Source organism: Emydura macquarii, unplaced genomic scaffold, assembly GCF_026122565.2.
Source record: "Emydura macquarii macquarii isolate MOO-44397 ecotype Brisbane River unplaced genomic scaffold, CSIRO-AGI_Emac_v2 contig_1253, whole genome shotgun sequence".
Classification (NCBI taxonomy): domain Eukaryota; kingdom Metazoa; phylum Chordata; order Testudines; family Chelidae; genus Emydura; species Emydura macquarii.
In genome coordinates, this window is record NW_027131390.1 from 63,013,555 (window position 1) to 63,036,025 (window position 22,471).

At 42.7% G+C, this 22,471-nt stretch overlaps 2 protein-coding genes across 4 annotated transcripts; one reads left to right on the forward strand and one right to left on the reverse strand.

The window, feature by feature from the left end:
- Positions 1-456: 456 nt before the first annotated feature.
- NABP1 (nucleic acid binding protein 1) lies at positions 457-11,726 on the reverse strand. 3 transcript variants are annotated; one of them, XM_067548995.1, is made up of 7 exons: positions 11,084-11,726; positions 10,486-10,624; positions 6,669-6,740; positions 4,774-4,849; positions 4,442-4,508; positions 2,552-2,703; positions 457-1,684 (listed from the first exon to the last, which is right to left on the reverse strand). In XM_067548995.1, the coding sequence occupies exons 1-7, from the start codon at positions 11,172-11,174 to the stop codon at positions 1,376-1,378; spliced, it is 906 nt and encodes a 301-aa protein (XP_067405096.1). In that variant the 5' UTR covers positions 11,175-11,726; the 3' UTR covers positions 457-1,375. The 3 variants fall into 3 exon arrangements, with proteins under 3 accessions (XP_067405096.1, XP_067405098.1, XP_067405097.1); XM_067548997.1 differs by having other exon boundaries at positions 1,542-1,684; positions 2,632-2,703; XM_067548996.1 differs by having other exon boundaries at positions 1,542-2,703.
- A 1,543-nt stretch (positions 11,727-13,269) lies between these two features.
- LOC137154122 (testis-specific serine/threonine-protein kinase 6-like) lies at positions 13,270-14,344 on the forward strand. The gene has a single exon (XM_067549841.1). The coding sequence runs from the start codon at positions 13,270-13,272 to the stop codon at positions 14,101-14,103; it is 834 nt and encodes a 277-aa protein (XP_067405942.1). The 3' UTR covers positions 14,104-14,344.
- Positions 14,345-22,471: the final 8,127 nt, after the last annotated feature.

The following is a 22,471-nucleotide window of genomic DNA, read 5'->3' on the forward strand; positions in this document are numbered from 1 at the left end:
TCTGGTTAATGTAAGCATGATTGTTACCTTTTCTATTTCCAAGTTCAATGAACTAGAATACATGTTTTACCATCTTAGTTTTCTGTTCCTTAAAGAAATTCTTTGTCTAAAGATAACTTATAATTTGCATGTGTAAAGTTGCAATCACATTCAGTACCTCACAGCAATCCAGCAAAAAAGGGTTTCCCAGCATACCATCATTCCTTGCATTATTGTGAATATTAATATTTAAAACAGAGACCCATACTGTGGAACCTTGAAGAATACAAAGATTTCTAGCTTGAGAATCACTTAAGCACAGTGCTTTTAGTAACTGCTTCTCAGTTGAAAAGATGGGCTCTCATATGTTCAGGATTTATGACCCAATGGCCTAAAGAAACATATACAGGAAGAGGGCCCAAAATGAATTCTAACCTTATTATAAGGGGGCACCAATAAAGGAACACCACACAAAGCTTTACAATGCATGCAAAATTCTGCTGTCAATATATTTTTGAAAAGGAAATTGAATGGATAAGAGAAGAGAGCTTCTATTTGTAAGTGGCACACCATCTCCACTTCCAACTTAAAACATTCATCAAAGTTCACTTAGTATTTTGTAGTTTCACAAGGTCTGTACAATCTTGACAACAGCATCCACTGATCATTATACTAGGAGTAACATGATTAGATTTTATTTTGCGTCTCAGAGTTTTGTCAATTTCAACCAGAAAGTACAAATAGCAATGACTATTTTATCAATGCAAACATATCTGTGTAGCACTTTGCTGTATCTGAGGTAAATAAGCCTTCAGACCTTTGGGCACAAAGATCTTTCTAAATGACTTTCAAGAAGTTTTTAAAAATCTCGTGTTACTAAGCAAGCAGTGAATCTTTACACACAAGGGTTATTGACAAAGAAAAGGAAAGACCACTTCTATCGATTGTCGTAAGCACCAAAACTGTGCAGTTTCAGAACATGAACATTCAAATATGCCAAAACAGAAAGACAGTGGGTAAAATGACTTGTAAAACACCAAGAATAGCTGAAAGCTGAAACTCAATAATTCAATGAATTGGAATGACTTCACAGTGACAACTTGCACTTCAAAACAGGCTTCTGTGTCATGAAATCTCTAAGGCTTGACCAAAAGAAATTTATGTCTGTCAACATGGTTAGTGCAACTTTATTTAAGACATCGGCTTCAAGAACAGTTAGAGTCTAACAAATAAAGAGGGAATCCAGTAAGTCATCTTACAGCTTCTGAATTGTTTCCAAAACACGTAAATGGAATCCGTTTACTCTGTGGATAATTGGTTGCTATATGATCTAGTACCAAGAATCTTATAGTTGGGAAGAAAAGTGCATCTGTTTTGTTTAGAGGCGCTGGTGGTGTCAAAAGTTCATAAAGAGATAATTCATCTTATACAAAAAGGAAGAAAAATACTTGTTTTGGAAAATAAATTGACAATTTATGGCATTGGAAGTGCTGCTATATGGCAGGCTAGTACTTTTGTACACTAGTAAGTATATCATTGAATCTAATATGTATTTTGTTTGAACATAATAAAGTGTTAAAAATAGGCATTCAAAAGTCCAGGTGGTGGCCATCTTGCTGGAGAGTGAGAAGTGTGGCATTAATATGTGAACAGCAGAATTCCTGACACCTTGTTCTCTACCGGTGACTTTGGAGTCCTCACAATTCTGGAAAAGCACAAAATTACTTTTCATCAAGACTGAAGCCACCATAAGGACACTAAGAAATGCACTTTTTAATTTAGAACTTTCCCTACTATTATTTACATCGTGTGCAAAATGGATGCAACTTTTCTTGAAAACTACTTGGCATATTATAGATGACTTTCTTCTTTAAAGACATATTGTAGCTGGAGAAGTAATTTACACTTTTTGGCAACAGAAGTTAAGCTATTACTGTTCAGTCACTCAGCATCTCTTTACTGTAGCCAATTGAAATCTCTTGGGGTTACCCATTCTTTGATTTAAGTGGTGCTAGTCGCTGCTGACATTGACCAGTTTTGATGCACTTATTGCTTTAGTTGGTAATTTCTATTTTAAACAGGAGATCCGGTTGTTTATGGCATCTTGTCCCTCAGTATAGTCACACAATTCCCATTATCCCTCATGGATGTCACATATATAACTATGGGACATTACAGACCCCTTAAGGCTATTTATGGCTGACCAGAAGAAACAGAGCAACAAAAAAACCAAACCCCAAAATTCATAGCTAACTGAAATTTGCTTCAATTTTTTTAAATTCACCCAATTTTAATGTAAACTTGAGAACTATTACCCATGTTCTCAAATACCAACCCGGCCTAATTTCTGAGATTCAAGCAACTTCACTACACTTTCTTAGAGAAAAATCAAGTCACTGCTCTATAGACCATAAAGTAAAAAACACCAATAAAGGACAAACTTTTTCACAGTTAACCATAAATAAAAGTGCATTAAGTGTTCAAGTAGGCTGTATAGTTTAAGCAAATTGTACAACCACATTTGGCACAGTCATCTTTTAAAGGCTCTGCGTGGGTCCCTCCCATTATTTACTGTGGTTAGAAGAGGCTGAATATTATTAGATGCTGGTATCGGTGGATTTACAGGTCCTCGTCCATTGGCTCTCCCAGTACCTGCATAGGAGTGGGCATGATTATATGACAATGGGAATCCACTCGATTCAGGTCCAGTTTGCAAACCATTTCCTAAAAAGACAGTAAAATTTCATCACAAGTTCCATAATTTGAAATCACTGCTCCTCTACGCAAACAGCCTTCACATTCTGAATGGCTGCTACATAACTAGATAACCCTGAGCTTTAGGATGGGGAGCAAAGTCGGGAAACCTCAGAATTCCACATCACAGCCAGCTTTTTCCGACAGTAGCTCCACAGTGATGACTAAAGCAAGGAGGCTGCAGGCAGTTAATGCTGCTATGACTTGGCACTGCATTCTTGGAGGAAGGGAAAGCACACCAGTCTGACAGCCAAAGTTGCAGTCAGATGCTTCCATTCAAATGCACTCGTCTATATCTGACACATACCAGATGATGCACAGCAACCGTGACCAAAAGACACAGCAGGACAGAAAAGCCAGCAAGGAAAGAGTGGAAGGAAAGCAGCCAGTACAGAACTCAGCATGCCTTACCCCACCGGACACAAAGACATGTAGCGAGAAAGAACAGTCTCCTGTGAATCTACTGTAGGGAGTGACAGGTGATGCCATGCTGGTGAGAAAAAACACACAAAGGCTGAGAAGGCAAAAAGAGGGAGGGTAAAGATTGCACAGAAGCAAGAAGAAAACCAGAATGAAAGAAAGAAGCAGGTCTCAAAATATAAATAAGAATACAATGGAAACAGGACAGTCCACCATCCAACATGTTTGGGTCATGAGTAGGTGATTACCCAGCAAGTATGCTGAAAGAGGACTTGCCCCACCCTGGTATTAAAGGCAACAAACAATTGGCTTCAGAGTGCCACCCTTTTTTGTTCAGCAGAAGTTTTTATACGTGAAGGAACAGAAAGGACTCGAAGAAGTAAAATAGGAGAAGTGAAAATCTGTTCCCAAAGAGAAAACTGACAGTCACTGACAAACGTCACTGAGCTTTTCGATTGCATCAGTTTGAGCTCAGCCAATTCATTGCCAGCAACAAATCCTGGATACACAACATGAGGTGTTGATTCTCAGATGTACCCATTTAATTTTGCAATCCCAGTAAAAAGGTCTGAGCCTTACACCCACCCCTAGACCTCTGAAGCATTTTCTTACTGAAGCATAATTGCATCAGTACAGTGCTGCCACAAAACTATACTTAAACTCTAATCTTTCTATTGCATAAGAGTTTAGAAAGTAACTTGTCAGAAAAAGTGTGAATATTTAGAGTCAGAGTTTAAGGCCAGAAGGGACCGCCAGATTATCTAGTCTGATCTCCTATATTTCACACACCACCAACACAACCTAGCATCCGCATACTAATCCCAACTGAATGTTTGCTGTCGAGCACCACTAGATTAGGACTAATTATCTCTGTTTAAGTATTAAGTCTGTTGTTTTAGATCTGCCCCTTTATGTTCTATAAGTAGCAGTGGGTTGAAAGTGGAGAATGGGATTTTTAGAAGTACCTATGTGATTTAGGAGCATGAGTCACATTAACAAAATCCGTGGGATCTGTGCTCCTAAGTGACTTAGGCACTTCTGAAAAGTCCAGCCTGAATTATTACTAATAAGCCAATCCTGAACACATTTATAATGGAAATACTTATTTGAGGAAAGTGATTTATATGCAAAAGTGTTTGCAGGATAGAGCCCTAGCTCAAAGCCAGAACTCCACATTTTGCCCCTAGCATGTAAAAACCCTACATTTCTTAGCATTTAAAAACAAGAATGAATCTAAGAATTTAGTTTGTCTTGTCCTTCCACTTCCACAAAATAAAATAAAACTTACCCATTGGCCCGAAAGTACAAGAACCCAAATTACTTGACGGAGAACTATTATTCTGTTCACCCTGTGCCTTCAGAGAAATGTAGAAAAAAAAATATGGGTCAAGCTTCTTTGTGTTACAGCGAGGGAATGAATTTTTACACACATTTTTGTACTGGCTACACATGAGATCCACTCCTACCATTATTTATCACATTGTTGCCATTCCTCTATATGCCTTTTATATAATCCCTTGAAGACCATTTTAAAAGTTAGAAAATCTTACCACCGCCTAGCCTAAGGTATTCAGATCAAAGAATATTTTATGCACAAGAACCCCAGGAAGTTTAACATACCAGCTTGTTGTGCTGCCCAAGGTGGTCTGAGTTGGGCTCACTGAAGTTTGGCACTTCCGAGTATACCATACAAAACCTGAAAAGTAAATGAGAACATGAGAAGACCAACAGAATAGTTTTCATAAGGAGTTAGGAGGCAGTTTTTTGTTATTTTCAAAGGGAATAGATGTTCTGTACCACTACGATAGGAAGACATAAGTAAACAACCTCCAATCCTACAAAGCGATCCCCTCCACAGCACGAGAGGCCAGGTGGCTCTTTAATTCTTTTGAAGGATCAGGGCCCAAGATGTCAAGTTTCCTTGCTCAGGCTATTTCAATCAAGCAGTCATCTCCACATCACTATAATACCAGATGTGCATGCCTAGCAGCATGTTAACATTAAAGAGCTCTAGAACCTCAGAGTTCTAAAACTCATAGCATCCTTTCCCAGTTAGTGGCACTGACTGAGAACAGACCTATTGACTACTGCATGGAAACTAAGCAGGGGAGAAGAGAGACTGGGATCATTAAACATTTCAGAATTTTTACAGTTTAAGGTAAAATTGCCATCTCAAATCACTTAAGCTGGCAGCTGTTCCACTCCTCTTTTGTGGACCAGAATTAAGAAAAATCAGATCAAGATTTCATCCAATCCTGTTATAGAACAGCACTCACTAGAAAGTTACACAGAGAAGCTGAATCTTTTGGCCTGGAAGGAAATTTCCAGTGTATTCCTCTGCATCACACCCAGCTGGATTTTGTTATTTTTGAACCATCCAGAGGGTGAGGTGTCAAGTTCTCAACCTGTAAGCTTTTTGGGGCAAGGACTGTCTTTTTATTCTGTGTTTGTACAGCACCTGGCATAATGGCATCCTGGATAATGACTGAATCTCCAAGATGTTTTGATAATACAAATAATTCCACTCTAGCAGGGACAATTCCTCAACCTCCATTGCACCTGGCTTCATTTCAGAACCATTCGTTTCATTAGAAAGAAATAGGTACTTTGTCAAGTTTTTTTCCTGCTACATCTTAAGCTTGTCACTTGCATTTGTTCTTGTGGAATAAAGAACAGTCAATCTCTTGCTTCTTTAACAGCATCCCTTAACAGTCTAAGGGTGATGTTTGCGCCTGTCTTAAGTGTAACGCACCCAAATTCTCCTAACCTTTCTTCTTCACCATGTTGCTCTACTGAGCTCTCTCCAGTTTGACACAGGACTTAAAATAAGCACCAAAATAAACAGATTAATCCAAGAGAGGCCTAAGCAAGCAGAGCAGAATAATTATCTAGCTCATTTTACACTCATTTCACTGTACTCCGACCATTACGACTCATAGGGCAGCTAGGATGGAGGCTGAATTACCTTTACACCCCTAGAGAGGATGATCCCTTTAGGACAACACAGTGGAACTCATTACCACAGCAGCACGTGTAAGCTCGAATTGCAGCTGCCTGCACTGTACCTAGCCTGTGAATAAATAGAGGACTTCAGTTTTCAGTGCTTCAAGTCCTTGACCACAGGTCTATGCTAACCCAGGAAGAGAGGTTTTATATCAGAAATGTGTCTGTTCTGTAAAACAGTAAGCAAAGTGTATCTACAGAGAATGGTAGCCAAAGCCCCAGTAGATACATCTACTCAGGCTGATGGAGACACCCTCCCTTACGAACACACTCCAATGAAACAGGCCCAAAGCCTACCGCTCTTTGCCACAACCAACCATATAACCTCTGACAGGAGCAAACAATACTGGCCTCTGTTAGAATTAAGGCTGCAAATGATAACACTAATTCTCCACTTCACTTCTTTTTTCTTGCATTCAATCCTACTGATATGACCCTCATTAGTTTACATATCCCATGACATGCTGGCAAGGGCAATGTTTGACCAAGTGCAAGAGAAGTGTGATACTTACTCCCCAATTTTCTGTAGCTCGCCTCCTCTTCCTGTGTAAAGCGTCAGGCATCCTTTCCACAGAGTTGCATACCTAGCCAAAAGGGTACCAATAACGATACGTAAAGTACTAGAAAAGGGTAAGCAGAATGTGTTCCATTAGCCAATAAGGAACTTTAAAACTAACAGAGATAGGGAAGAAATAAGCCTGTCTAGTGGATGTTCTTCTGTACCAGCAGAAATGGAATGGCTAGAATTCCCCAACTAAAATTCTCAGATTCCCCAAGATTATTTTACTCCAAAAGTTTCTGGTTACTAATGTATTTTCTACTTTTACAAACAGTTGTTGGAAGCCCCATTAACTTGTATGGGTCTTCAAATGAGGATAACAGCCACATCACACTAGTATCAAGTCTGCCACAACTATAACACTTTGGGCAGGCCTTTCTGCTAGCCAAGTGCCATCCTTCCTGTCATACAGAAGACAGATGTTTTGCCAGGACCACTGTCCATATCACCTTGCAGCCCAGCCAATTGATTGACATACACGGAGTGTTACTTCTGCCAAATACCAGAGTGTTAATTCTGCAAGAGGGAAGCCAGAATGGATTTGCTTCCGTTCCATTGTAGAAAACAAGGCACAGTGAAAGTGTTAGACAGCATTCGATGGTTCAAGAAGAAACTCCAACTGCTTAATTTTTAGCATAACAATAGTTAAGCTTATTTAGTAGGTAGCAGCAAAATATATTTTGCACTTGAGATTCAAGTGACATATAGAAATAAAATATAATCATTTACATTATGTGAAAAGACAAATTTAGGAGATGGCATGAGGCTGCCTTAGTCCCACTTGGCCATTTATAGTAGCATTTGACTTCACAGACTGAAATTAAGTTATGTAGAAAGAAAGATAAGCAGTTCAGTTGTACTGAACCGTCTAGATAGAAAAGTTAGAAGACTTGCAAAAGAGAGGCACACATATACAGAGGAAGAACTCTAACAAAAGAGGACGGACGGTCTTCTAGCTAAACATCAGACTGGGATGGGTTCCATCGCCATAGATGTCCTTTGTGACTGTGGCCAAATTCCTTAATCTGACTGTGCTTTACTTCCCAATCTGTAAAATGTGGATTATAATTCTTCCTCCCACCCTTTGTCTGATCTAGTTAGATGGAACACGCTTTGGTACAAGGAACTGTCATTCCATGTACAGCACCCCAGTCTTGGTCCGAGGGACTTTAGGCCCCACTGTAGTACAAATATAATAAAACAGAAAAATGTCACTTCCTCCTGTAATTCAGCACACAAAACAAAATCTTGATAATAAAAATGTAAGTGCTCTATTCCCTCAAACAGGAGTATTTAACCATCTCTAATTAAGACATAATATCGGTAGCCTTGAACTTAACATTAGCCTTTTGCTTGGAACCAGATTCCTTTTATGCTGAATTTAACAATCAAATGGCTGGGCAGTTTTGTCTTATAACATGAAGGAAAAGAAGTGCTAAATAAACTAAAAAGAGATCAGTCAACCATATATATTATACAGGAGAAAAACCCAATACACTGAAGGATTAACAACGTCACAGAATTTGCAGCACCATAGATTTTTTCCATTGACAAGTTTTCAGTTCATAAAATGGTCAAAAAATGTTAACCTGAACAAAGAAACTTAAGTGTTTAGAATTTGAAATATTAGCTGCTACATGAACAGCTAGCACATGAACAACTAGCAATAGGAAACATAGGGATAATGTCTGTTAATGCAGTGGAATCCCTCTAGACTTGGAATTCAGCACAGAAGGAAAGAAATGGAAGGTTTTGTACACAGAGATAGTTACCCTTAGGTAGGCACTATAGTTAACAGTGACCAGACTGAACTGAAGAAATCAGATATGTAAAATTTACCTACATCGCACCAGCAATGTTACTCAAATTAATCCTATTTGAGTTAAATACACAAGTGGAAAACATACAAGGACAAAGCAGATAGCTTTTAGTGCAACTTGTACTCCAGTGTAAGGTGAAAGAGGCTATGTTTTAAAATAAGGGCCAAAAATCAGATCTCCTTTGCATCTGCCATTTAAATCTATTGTCTTCCATGAATGTATTGGTGCAAATGAGGGCATAATTTGGTCTGGCCCTAAATAAGTAGCACTGATGCTATTTCATGGCTTTATGTCATGCAAGAGGGTCTTGTTTTTCCATAATGTGGACCACATTAATACAAATTATTTTGTGAGCCATCTGTCATCCCATTCACAGCACCAGAGAACGCTGTGGCAACTCTAATAAATTATTTACAAAGAAAAGTGATATTAACAGTTACAATCAACACTAGTAACTTAGTTTTACATAGTCTATGCAGAAGATTTTGAGTAGGTCTATGTAAATCTTAACAAAGATAACTCATCTTCGAGGATTCTGAAAACACATTGGACATCAACCCTCAACATTTTAAACAGATTTACTTCTGAATTTGTAGAAAAGTAAAGTTGCACAAGAATAACTGCAGAAATTCTGGCAGTGATATTCGTTTTCATCCCCAAAACAGAACTTAAGTGAAAAACTCAACTACTAACAATGACTCTATTGTAGAAACATTCTTAATGTTATAACTATTGAGTAAGAGAGCTTGTATGCATATATTTAAACAATCGCTGGTGCATTCAAAACCAAAATACTGATGTATAGGGCTACTGAATGAGAATAAGAAAGTGATATTGACTAAAAAGAGAAATGAAAGTCTATTGCCATTGTACAAATGAAGTGAAGACTAACAGGTTAAAAGCACCAAAGGGGTAGCCATGTTAGTCTGTATACAGCAAAAACAACGAGAGTCCTGTAGCACTTTAAAGACTAACCAATTTAATTTCTGCAGGCATAAGCTGTCATCTGATGTAGTGGGTTGCAGCTCACGAAAGCTTATGCCTGCAGAAATTAAATTGGTTAGTCTTTAAAGTGCTACAGGACTCTCATTTTTAGGTTTAAAGTAGTTTTAAGGTCTTTCAGTTTTATAATTTAATGTTTTAAGGGCATACTGTAAAACTTGAAAATATCTAACCTGGCAGTGTCCCACTATATTGTATTCAATACACATGAACAAAATACTGTATTTTATAACATAGCACCAATATAAAGTTTTTACTAACTCCCCACTTTTTCTGTTATTTCCATTAAATCCACTGTGAAGCAGACCACCCTTGCAGTGTTACTTAAAGATAATTATCCCCTCCATTTTCCATGAGCAGAGTGCTAAAGAAGAAAAAAAATGTGTTAAAAATAATAGTTTTGATTTCATGCTCAATCCCTGTTTTGAATGTGAGTCATCCGCCAGTCCACGATGTCTTGGGAAACTTTAGAGAAGCACTGTAAACCTCTTAAAACACCAGATTCTCACCTGACCAAAATCTAGTGAAATACAGACAAGTTACTAAGAGGCAGAAAGAGTGGTCTACAAACCCCATCAACTTGTGTTAGGTCTGAGGGTTGGGCAGGAGGGGAGGCAAGGCAAGATCCTGAGGTTTTAATTTGGTGATAGATCAGAGGCTGTGAGACAAGGAAGCAGTTCAAAAAAGGCAAGTTGTGTCATGTTGTTTCTCTCACAGAGGAAGCCAAAAGCTATTTAGAATTCAAACCCTTTGCTTTAATGATAGAGATGGTTTTTCCACATTCATTACAGTTCCAAAGTAAAGACACTGATCCTTCCGATCTTATCCACCCCACTGTAAAGTAGAGAAATTGTTAACAAACAGGATTATTGAGCAACAATTTATTTAAATAGCCAACAATGACACTAGGCTGAGTAAAGACTTATCCTGTCCCCACCCCATACATACCCTCTGGTCAATCGAATAATATCCCCTGGCTGGATTAGACTTCCGATTTCATCCCACACTGAAACTGTGATGCTGCCAGTTTTGTCTGCTACTTTACAGGACCTCACCTCATGTCCATCCTTGGTTTTGGTAACTCGTCCTGTATGGTGAATTTTAAAAAAACAAAAACAAACAAACAAAAACTTACAACCTGGAAGAATTCATGCTGTCTGAAAATGAAAAAAATAGTTTAGATATTTTAGAGAGCTATTCCCCAAGTGTAATGGACCTGTTATACTAATAAGATCAAGAAGCAAGATCCTTAAAACAACATAAACTAACAAACAAGTATCTCCAGCAGGATAAGTGGAGTTAAATTAATTTCAAGATGGGGTTCTGTCACTGGTCTGAATAAGAGATCTTATTTAAAAGAAAATAGGAATCAGGGATTAAAGGAGGCTCCCGCACGGTAAGGGAAGGGAGCTGCTCCCCCTGGAAGTGTGACCACGTGTCGGGACGGGAGCCGAGCACACGCACGTGTACTCTCGCCTACCCCAGGGAGAGAGAGGGAACGGGGGAGGAGAGAAAGAGACAACATGGTGCAGAGGGACCCACTTACCGATTTCCAGCACAATAAAGACGACATTTAAGTTTTTCAGTCCGGGTTTTATGTCTTTTATAAAGTGGTATGTGTCGTTTGCCATGCTCATGCTGCTGCTCAGGAAGAGGAAGACAGGTGCTGCAGGGCTGGGGCAGACTGAGCAGGACAAAGCATCCCTCAGGAGAGAAGGAGAGTCAGGGGGACCAACCCGAGGTTGGTTGGGGGGGTGTGTGTGTGCACACTTCGGGGAGGGGGGGCCAGCTACCAACCCAAATTAACAGATCCAAGACACAATATTTCCCTTCTCTCCCCTTCCCCGGAGCCTGATTCTCTCGCTCCCCCTTTACGCAGCACTCGGAGCCTTTTAAAGCTTGAAGGTGAAGGCGAGGGGATGAGGCTAGGCACTGTGATTTTCGAGCACGGATACTGCTCAGCTGCTGCTGCCCCCACTGGTGAGGGGCAGGGCAGCCCTAGCTTCTTGTCCCCCTTCTCACTCCCTGCACCGAGCCCCAGCACTCTCCCCGCTTGCTAGTATGTTACAAGAGCTCGCCCCGTGCTTCACAGCTCCCTGTCTGCCCACCAGCTCGCCCCTCCCAGGTAGGAGGGCACCACAGCCACGCTTCACAGCTCACTGCCCCACCTCTAGGCCGTGCAACGCAAGCAAATGCAATACATAAACGTTGTTGCGCCTGCCCTTTTATAGCCAGGCGGGCGGGCCCATCTCTTTCACCCCGCGGGGGGGGGTCGAAAAAAGGGAAACGGGGATAGGGAGGGCAGGACGGAGCCAATCACACGGTGTCCTGGCCTAATTCCAGCCAGCCTGCTCGCGGCTATAGCGATCACGGCTCCCCCGACCTTCGCTCCAGGACATTCACTGAGGAAGCGGGGGTGGCAGGCGCTTGGAATGGAAGCGGCCAAGGAAAGCGGAGCCATCAGAATGGAACTCAATGTGACTAAGTGCGCCGTGCGAGTTGCTGATTGGCTGGGCTGGGTTCTTTTGTCCTCTGACCTGGAACGTTCGTACATTTACTTGGATGGTTCGTGGACGTCTCGTCTGTGTCTCTCTCCCTCAATGACTCGCTCCTTGGAGTTGGGTTCAAGCTGAACAGCCCAGGGGTCAGTGACACAGACCCGTCCTATGTCTCTCGCTTCTTAAGGAGGGGTCACAAACCCATGATCCTCTGCCAGTATTTTACAGACACACACACACCAGCCCGTGCTGAGCCCCATGAGCATGACAAGCAGAGAGAGGCGAGGGAGTGAGGAAATAATCCATTTGTTTCCACCTCCAAACAAAAATGCTTTATCATAACCACAACTAGAGAGGGAGGCAGCAGCAAACTGACGGCTGCAAATGTTTCTACTTTTAATTCTGAAGAATAATCTGCATTGAGTAAACTAAGAGTACAGCGGGGGTCCTGTGAGAGCGGTGAAGGGAGTGTAAAATGTGAGGGACTATTATTTTAGCATGAGGCTTGGCACAATCTTATTTGCAAAGGAAAATATTTACTCTTCAGGCATATTTTGATGAGCTGCAGCAAGATAAATCGTCTGTGCTGGCAATCTGAAAAGGGTGTAAACACTACTGGAAACAGAAAAATCATCCTAACTCTGCTTACACAAGACCCCATGTACTCCATGGCAATCTGGACCTTAGTTCTATGGCTAAGGATGAGTTACAGGGTTCCATAGCAAACTGCACGATGGAATTGTGCAATAAATGAAGCTCTGGACAGCATGTTGTCTCTTTCCTGTCCCTCCATTCTGCTGGGACTGAATTTTGTGTGTGTGTTTCTCTCTGCATGTGATTTTTTAATGTAAATTGTTGCTTAAAGTTAGCAACCGTTTGTTCCTAGAATTTCTAAATTAAAGACAAGTTTTTAAAAAGCAGGTGAAAATGCCTTTGTTATGGGTATACATTAAGTCTGATTTTAGTTTTCTGAGACTATGAAGTCTGATCTTAAATCTCTCTACTAAGCCCTGTGGTACTCCTGGGTTCTCGAAGGGGGAGATGGGAGAGCAATGGGGCTATATGACACTCCTGGCACTTCACAATACCCAGGTAGGCAGTGATGCGTGTGGGGCCCAACAACCAGTGGGCATATGGGAATGAGAAGTCTACAGGTGCCAAGTACAATGGGTTGAAGCCATCAGTCCCAGAAAGATAAATCCAGGCCTGTTCAGCCCCCAAAGGACCCTGCACTATGTCAGGGGGCTCCCAAGGGGACAAGCTCCTGAGTAATCTGGGCTACAAGCTAGGCCAGACCTTGGGTGAGGGTAGTTACTCCAAGGTGAAGGTGGCCACCTCAGCCAAGTACAAGGGCCCACTAGCCATCAAGGTGGTGGATCGGCGCCGGGCACCTCCTGACTTTGTACATAAGTTTCTGCCACGGGAGCTGTCCATCCTGCGGGTGATCCGGCACCCCCACATTGTGCGGATCTTTGAGTTCATTGAGGTCTGCAATGGGAAACTTTACATCGTGATGGAAGCAGCATCCACCGATCTGCTCCAGCTGGTGCAGCGGCTGGGAAGACTACCTTGTGTCCCCGAAGCCCAGGACATCTTTGGACAGATCGTGGGGGCCGTGCGCTACCTGCATGACCGGAACCTAGTGCATCGGGACCTCAAATGTGAGAACGTGTTGCTCACCTCTGATGGTCGCCGGGCAAAGCTCACTGACTTTGGCTTTGGCAAAGAGGCACGTGGCTACCCAGACCTGAGCACCACCTACTGCGGATCAGCTGCTTATGCCTCCCCTGAGGTGCTGCTGGGCATCCCCTACGACGCCAAGAAGTATGACATATGGAGCTTGGGTGTGGTGCTCTATGTGATGGTGACCGGCTGCATGCCTTTCGATGACACCCACATCCACAGCATGCCCCGCCGCCAGAAGAAGGGGGTCCTCTACCCTGAGGGTCTGCCCCCTCTGCCTGAGCCCTGCAAAGCCCTCATTGCCCAGCTGCTCCAGTTCAGTCCAGCTTCCCGGCCTGGGGTGGGACAGGTGGCCAAGAACAGCTGGCTGAAAGGGGATATCTAAAAGGAAGCAGCTTTTCCCACTCTAGTGCCACATGGGCCGGCTGGGACACTGATTGTGTGGCACTTCAGCAATTAGGGAATTGATCATGGGGAGCTGTTGTTAGGAGGTTTATAAGAAAACTGACCACATGAAGCTGGTAGGGGTAGTTAACTGCGCAACAACCACATGGTTTTGCAGAGAAGGGGGAAATTTAAATGGATAGCAACCACAGCGAGTTGTCAGCTGCAGATGGACTCTGATCACGTGGAACATTGAAGTGCTACCTGCTAATCACATGTGTGTAGTACAGCCCCTGGGCAGTGAGTAGGAAACTGCACTCCTGCCAGATAGCTGTCTTGGACATTTCACCAGAGTCCATTGTCCTCAGAGATGCATGTAGCCGGAAAGAGATACCATTTGCCTGCAACCTACATGACTGTGCAATAAACTCGGTCTGACCTTTGCTGCTGCCTCACAGTACTGCTCCCTGCTTTGTGTCCATCCATCCTGGACTAGGTCCAGTATGAGTCACATTAGCATTTTGAAAGGAACACTGCAAGAGGTGTGGGGGTGGGTTCACCTTGCATTAGATCTTTTAACCCTTCTGCCTTCTGTCTATTTCTTATTCCATGTATGCTCTAGCCTCCTTCCTTTTGAACTTAAACATTAGATCCAAATTGCCTTCTGCTTTGGAGATGTTCAAAATCAAACCTGGACCCCAAGCCAGATCTTTGGATCCAAACTCCCTGAACTTTGGGTGTGTCTGAAATCAGATATCACATCATGTTTGCTATGCTCCCCATCTAGTAGCAGCGGGCAATTCTTGATTTAGTCCTAAGTAGAGCACAGGATCTGGTCCAAGAGGTGAATAACCTTCCCACACAGGCACTCATATTCCATATGAGATTGACCTTTTTTCAGTTTAGATGCTGTATCATGGGAAGGGGCTTAAGCTAAACTGAAAAAAGCTTCTCTTTTAGTGGAATAAGCATGTCCACATAAGGGGTTGTACTATTACAGCTTTATCAGTATAACTGGTAAATCTTTTCCGTAAGACCTTATATCCTTTCTTCTACCCTTTGTCTGTCTTGTCTCTTCAAATGATAAACTCTTACTCTATTTGTACAGTGCCTAGCACATGATACACCGTTCTCAGTTGGTTTCTAAGCATTGCTATAATAAACATTAATACTAATTAATAATAATGTCTGGGATAGGAAAAATCACAGACCTGCCCCAGCTCGCTCTCACTGGGAGAGATTGTGGAGGGGTTACACAGCTGCCCCGAGTCTCATGCATTGAGCTATATAGCAAGAGTGGGGGGAGAGAAAGATGGGGAAGTAGGTCATAGACCTTATCCGAAAGCTCACTCCTTTGCAAGGAAATGCCCTCGTTGTGGAACTACAAACTTGTTAAAAAATACTTGTATTAAAGAAAGTCCCAAGTAAAGAAAAAAGAGAATGAGGATGAAGAATTATAAAGATATAGAAACTGAACATAAGCAAGAGATTGCTCGCAATCACATTCCAGTGGAAAGAATGAGTAGCTATCTGGAAAAAGAGAATAAACTTCAGCATAACACAGTGGGTCAAGAAGGTACAAAGAATGTTAAATCAGGTGATTTGGCTAGTCAGTTGTTAGAGTCAGCATGGTTGAAAAAAAGATAGCTGGATTGCATAATACTGGCTGATTTTAATCACATCTCATGAAAAAGCTTCTAAGACCCATTTACCTCATGCCTTACAGAACCAATTGCCTAGAGTGGGAACACAGAGGCCATGCCACTGCCTGCGATAAGTGGCAGCCATCAGGAGAAAGCACAGAAGGGGCTGAATTTACTTTAATGATTAATGTTAAGCCAGTACTTCCAGTTTCTCCTTCCAGGTTGACTGACCTGTCCAAAGGGTTACCGGGGAATAGCTATGCAATAGCTGGGAGGGTGCTTCCAAGCACACACAGACTGCCACGTGCTAGCTCTGCTCTCGCTAAAAATAGCAGTGTCGCTGAGGGAGTCACAGACCTGCTGCAAGTCTTTCTTGTGAGTGAGGTCACAGACCACTCCCAAGCTCTGAACATCGGATCGTGGGAGTCCCAGACCTACTCCAATTCTCATGTGCTTAGTGGGTGGAGGCATCACAGATTTGCTCCATATCTTGCTCATCAATTATGGCTGGAGACACACAGACCTGCCCCAAGACTAACTTATTAGCAGGGATATACACGTGCCTTATGGATTAATTTTAAGGCAGTGTTTACCCTGCCCGTCCCTCTGCTGATGAAAGATTTTGCTCTGTTTATTTCACAAAGACACATTTAAAATTTCACTCATTTTTTAAACCTCCATTCAAAGTTTCATTTGTTGAGTGCCACCTTGATAATAGCTGTGATTAAATGGCTACCCTTTACTAAAAGCGTTCAAGGTAACCTACAAAAAAAACACCCTTTTTCTTTTCCTTCTTTCTATTGTTGTTGATTCTTTATAATGTACAAAGAAACCTTGATTTTAGTAGTTGTGCAAATGTCTTTATTTCTGCTTCTTTTTAACCTTGGAAATGTCAAGAATATCAATGCTTTTCTTCAGAAACCTGGAACAGCTTTCTCAGCCCTCAACTAAAGGGTCAGGGGTGGTCAGTCCTCCACAAATGGTGGAGGACCCTCAAAATACTAGTGGTCCCGCTGACGCTTCGCACTGAGACCTCGCTCCTACAATTCACCACGCATGTGCACCCACATAGTGCCCATCCATTATGAATTGCACAATTGGGGCCTAAGGCTGAGATTTGCAAAGCTGCCTAAGAGATCTGGATGCCTATTTCCCATTAAGTCAATTCCTTACCAACTCAAGCTAAATCAAAATAAGGCACTCAGCCATAGTCCAAAATAAGAATGTCAACACAAAGGGCTTGCACTGATTTAACTAAGGGCTTGTCTACACTTATCTCTGAGATTTAGCGGCAGTCGACCAGAGTTACGCAAGCTACTTGTATAACTCCCGTCGACTTCTCTGCTTCTGTTCTGCGTGCCGTCTTCACAGCACTGCGCCAATGGGAACTGCGTTCCTGTCGACGCAGCGCTATGCCACTTGAGAAGGTGGTCTTAATATGTCGATTTCTGGATCGACTAAGCAGGTCTTCTCTGACCGCTCAGTCAATCCAGAGAAATAGATCTGACAGCGGCGAATTTGCCACCGTCAGCGAAGACGTAGCCTAAATCTATTTCTAAACCAATTTAGTTACATTGGTACTGTACAATTTTCCTGTATAAGCCAGGTCAATGGCCATGTCTACACTAGAGAGCTTACAGTGGCACCGCTGTAAGATTTCCCATGTAGCCTCTCTATGCTAACGGGAAAGCTCTCGTCAACATAATTAAACCAACCCCAACGAGAGAATGTCTCCCACCGACAGCGCTGTCCACACCGGCACTTCTGTCAATGTAACTTATGTCACACAGAGGAGTGTTTTTTTTCACACTCCTGGGTGACATAGGTTTTACCAACAAAACTGCTAGTGTAGACATAGCCTAAGTATTAGGCTTAGGCCCAAAGAGCTTCACTCCCATGTAGGAGCTTAAGTTAAATAGGTGTTCAAAGAATTCTAAACAGTCTGAGTGAAATCCTGACCCCACTGAAGTCAATGGCAAAACTCTCATTGATTTCAGTAGGGCCAGGATTTCACCCTCTGATTTTATTTAACAGAATTATGCCATCCAATTGCTCAGTGTTCAGTCTTTTGTGCTGTCATAATCCCAGCCTTCCAAGGAGTTTGCCACCAAAAATAGTGAAAGTAAGAGCTGATATTTCAATTTCTTGAAGTCATTTAAAAAACAGACTTAAAAATACACACACACACACAAACATAAGCCCAAAATAACAATCACAATTTTTTTTCTTTCCAGATCACTACTAAAGAACACCATCACCTAAAATTTAGTGGTCCACATACTCAGCTGGCATATTAGCATTGCTCCACAGTAAAGATATGGATCTGGTCATATGCTTTGACAGTCTCTAGCCCCGAGATAGCTTGTTGCCTGTGTTTTTATTTTGCTCTGAAATGTGTTTACTTGGAAGGTGGGCATCTCAGACCAGTGTTTTGAAGACCCTTGAAAACACGATTCTAGGATGACATATTGCCCTTGGCTTGTCCGGATTGCGCAAGCTACAGCCACTTGTCCCAGGGCTTTCCAAGAAGAAGAGAAATTGTTGTCAAGGAAGCCACATAGGGCAAGAAGAATTTCAGCCTGAAATCTACAAAAAAAAAAAAAAAAAAAAAAAAAGACTATGTCTGGGGCAGCTGGGAACCTTCCTCTGTCTGTGGGTGGCGGAGGGGGAATAACAATGCATTTACTTCCATTCGCCTCTCAGCAATACCAGATAGGAAAAATTCCTCTCCTCACATCCTGTTCCAGAGCAGTGCACCAGCATGACATCATCATCATGACGGGACCTGGGAGCAACAAGTACTAGGAAATGTCCCTTCCCCTGCCTTGCAGTTAGCTATGAAACACAAATTGTGAAAGTGAGAAAGAAAAGGGGGAGGGGGACTTGAAAACAAAATTCCCTGTGGTTTCCTGGGTGTTTTTAGTAACATAAAAAAGTAAAGTATGAGTTTTGGATTGACAGTGCCCCTTGAAAAACAAAGTTTAATACAAAATGTTTTGGACATTCCATGCATTTTTACCATAATTCACAATCTTGAAACCACTTACGAGGTGCTTTACTTTACCCATGTGAGTAGGCCCACTTAAATCGATGGCCTACTCTTGCTTCAAATTAAAACCTCTCATCTGTGGTACTTCTACTGTAACATTGGAGGAAAGATGTTTTTCCTTCCCAGTTGGGAATTGGGTCAGAGGGATTTAGGGTGAAGTCTACCCCGTGCAAAAGGCCTGCACGAGATTCTATGCCCCACTTAAGACTCTTAACATGAGTCCCTTCAGTTAAGTCTGATCCAAGTCAAAGACTTCAAAGACTAGTCACATGCTTAAAATTAAACATGCGCTTAATCGATCAAGGTCTGATAAAGCACCCAATCCCCATTTCTCAGGCCTCCAAGCAGTCTTCCATGGAAAATCTGACTTTACATTTCTAATATTTCAAAGACCTGGTCTACAAATGTTTTAGTGGTATAATGGTGTCATGTTATTTTTTAACCAGTGTAATTTTGTCAATGAAAAGTGTAGGTGCAGTTATACCTGTATAAAGGCACCTTATACTGGTGTAATTTTTCCCCTTTCTGTATGGGAATAAGCTATACCAGTACAAGTACCTTTTTAATTGGTATAACTGCACCCACAGTATGAGGTTGTACTGGTGTAAAGTGCTGCAACTTGTGTATATAAGGCCTAACATACAAGCCACACAGAAAAAAATAATCTTTAAAAATTAAATAAAAGCAAAATGTTTTGTGTATATCCTCTGTATTTCCCCTTGGAAACTACACCAGCCATTGGTTTCCAGACATATGGCTTTTTAGCCCAGTACGGTGTACTGTGGTAGGAGGGAAGTTGTTTGCAGTAACCTGGAAAAATTTTAAATCTCAGGGAGAGAATCCCATTTTTTCTGTGTGTTAGCAGGAGGAGTAAAGTTTCCAAAGATTTCTCAAATGTTTTCCACTTTCATAGGCTCGGTTTGTACACTTGGCAGTGCCTGCAGGCTACCCCCTTATTTATACCATGAAAACCTCGCAACAGCAACACATAGGCTAGTGACTACAAGGCTCAATTATCATCATTCCTTCTTTGCAGGGTTTCTCCATCGCTAGCAGCTTGTTCAGAAGGCAGCAGCACGCCTGCATGCTGGCCTGAGAGAGTACGCAGATATTCTGCCCACCCTGCATTCTGTAAAGAGGCAAAGGGACCGACAGTTAGTAGTGTTGGTTTTTAAGGTACTTAAAGTTGACCTGAAAAGGAAACACATTAGGTTTGTCTCTCTCTGTCTCTCTCTCTCTTTTTTCCCTTCTCTTCTCTGTGATGGGTAAAAGAGTCCTAAAAGAGTTTGTGGTTTGTTTTTTAAAAGGTGCTGGCTTGTTTCTTACTTGTTTTTTACCTTAGAAATATCTGGTGTTTCCTGGAAGACTTGTTGGAGGTCTCAGAAATGCAGACTGCAAGCTACCTCACACCTTAATGTAAGGGGCAAGGAAGTGTCAAATTTTAAAAGACTTTTTTTCCTCCCTTCCGTTCCTCAGTTGTTTAAGATAAACTACGTGTTAACAGAGAATTTGAAACCATCAGCATAAATCATTTCATTCCAAAGGGCTTCATAAACTGCACATTCAGCACAAACCAAACGCAGCCTCCACTGGAGCGGAAGACAACAGTCAAGTTTACCCTTTATATACAGCACACAGTTTTTCCTTTCTCTCTCTTCTCCCTCCATCCTCGACAGGGCTTAGTGAAATAAGAAGACCCAGGAGATCACAAATGGGAAAGGAAGTGGCCTATGCAATCATCAACGGAAGGGAGGTTTCCACAAGACAAACTCTGTTAAAACATGACTCACACCAGGCAGAAGCCTTCATGCAAGTTAGCCTGCAGTTTACCTGAGGCGCCTCGGCAAAAACCATGACATCTTACTCATGTATATATAGTGCCATAGGTGGTGCCTTATACTCTAAATTAAGCCATTAATTTAACTCCAAGTGAGAGGAAAAGATCACATGGCAGTGTAGAGAGCCCTATTCTGCTGCCCTTACTCCCCGTGACTAGCTTTTATGCAAGAAACCCTACTGAAGTAAATGAGACTGGTTTCGTGAGCTGTAGGAATGGCTAATTAGAGCGTAACATGAGTCACGGGGCCCTCTGCATTCTAATGTGCAAGACTCTGTATAAGCTTCTGCGTAATGGCTATTGCATTATCCCCAGGCATGCCAGCAGCAGTATTTATTACTCTGGGATACCTGGTGTAGAAAGGGACTGTCTCTCGCTATGTAACCAAAATCTCCGCTAAAATATGGTAGTTTAGACCAGTGGTTCCAACCCCATGGCCCGGGGGTCAAAAGTGGCCCACGGGGTCTTTCAAAGTGGCCCACTACTCCCCTCCCACTGGCTGCAGAAGGCTGTCTAAGGACCCAGGTCGAGCGCGTTGCCACAGGGCTACAAGACTGATGCAGGCTTCTTGCCGCAGCCAACGGGACAGGAGATCAGCACTCCCCTCCCCCTCGCTGTAGCAGGGAGCACAGCAAAGCAATCCGCCTGGGTCCACAGGCGCTGGGATCCCTGCTGGAGCCATGGGGAGGGGAGCACTGATCTTCTGTCCCCCTGGCTGCAGAAGGGAGCCACTGCCTAGGGACGCAGGTGGAGCACACAGGGCTACAGGACACGTGCGGTTTCCCTGCTGCAGCCAGGGGGATGGAAGATCAGCGAGGAGGCAGCCCCCTCGCTGAACTCCTTCCGTCTGGCTGCATGGGGCGGGGGGGAGCTGCTGGCCAAGACTGGTTGCCCTTCAGCGTTGTAAAAATGATATCTGTGGCCCTTAAGCCAAAAAGGTTGGGAACCACTGGTTTAGACAATGGTTTCCTCTGAAATCCACCAGATGGCACAAAGAAGAAACGCACACACATACTTACTGTAAGTAGCCCTTCCTGACTAATAAATCGGTAGAGGTGTCTGTAGAACGATTGTTCCAAATGAATCAAGATGTGAGTTGGGATGTTGTTGTTGAACATTGTCACTGATCTGCATAGAGTTGTCTTAGGAGCCATTTTACTGCATTTAGATTCTGCTGCACGTTGGACTTAGAGCAGAGATACTCAGAGTGCCACTCGTGGGCCGCAAATGGCTCTTTGCAGCACGTGATATTAAAACACTGTGTGATTTAATTAGTAACCAGTCTACATTATTAACCAATCAGGATGCTTGTACTATGTTATTAACCAATTGTAGTTGATAAGATAATTATACTTGGCCAGTCATTTTGCTGTGAAAATTATATATGTATATACACATACCGTGCTTAATTTGTAATGAAAATAAGCACTGATGCATGTCCTATCCCACACACCCCATTCACCCAACCCTTCCTATCCCTCATGCACGCCCCATGCCACATGCACACCCAGCCCCCCAACCTGCACCCCATCACAAACACCCACCCCACACATACTCCTACACCTTGTGCAGTTGTCCTGGTGGGGGGGGGGGAGATGGGGAGGTCTGGTGCTTTGGTTTCCAAATGGAGCAGGGGACACCTGAGAGCAGCACTGCCCCCAACCCTCCCCAACACCTCCATCCCCATCATTCTCTCAATACCGGGGGGGGGGGCATCACTCCTGTACAAAGGGCTGCAGGCCCCGTCACCTGATCAATCTGCTCTCAGCCTGGATTGAGGCACCTGCCCAGCTGGAGTCCCTTGGCGGCTAAGAGCACCCCACCCCTCACACAGGGAAGT

Coding starts and splice junctions, on each gene's coding strand:
- LOC137154122 (XM_067549841.1), top strand. CDS start 13,270: ATGTCAGGGGGCTCCCAAGGGGACAAGCTCCTGAGTAATCTGGGCTAC.
- NABP1 (XM_067548995.1), bottom strand. CDS start 11,174: ATGAGCATGGCAAACGACACATACCACTTTATAAAAGACATAAAACCC. Junction 6,741..10,485: donor ATTATTCGATTGACCAGAGG/GTATGTATGGGG, acceptor CCTTTTGGCTAG/GTATGCAACTCTGTGGAAAG. Junction 4,850..6,668: donor GAGCTACAGAAAATTGGGGA/GTAAGTATCACA, acceptor TTTACTTTTCAG/GTTTTGTATGGTATACTCGG.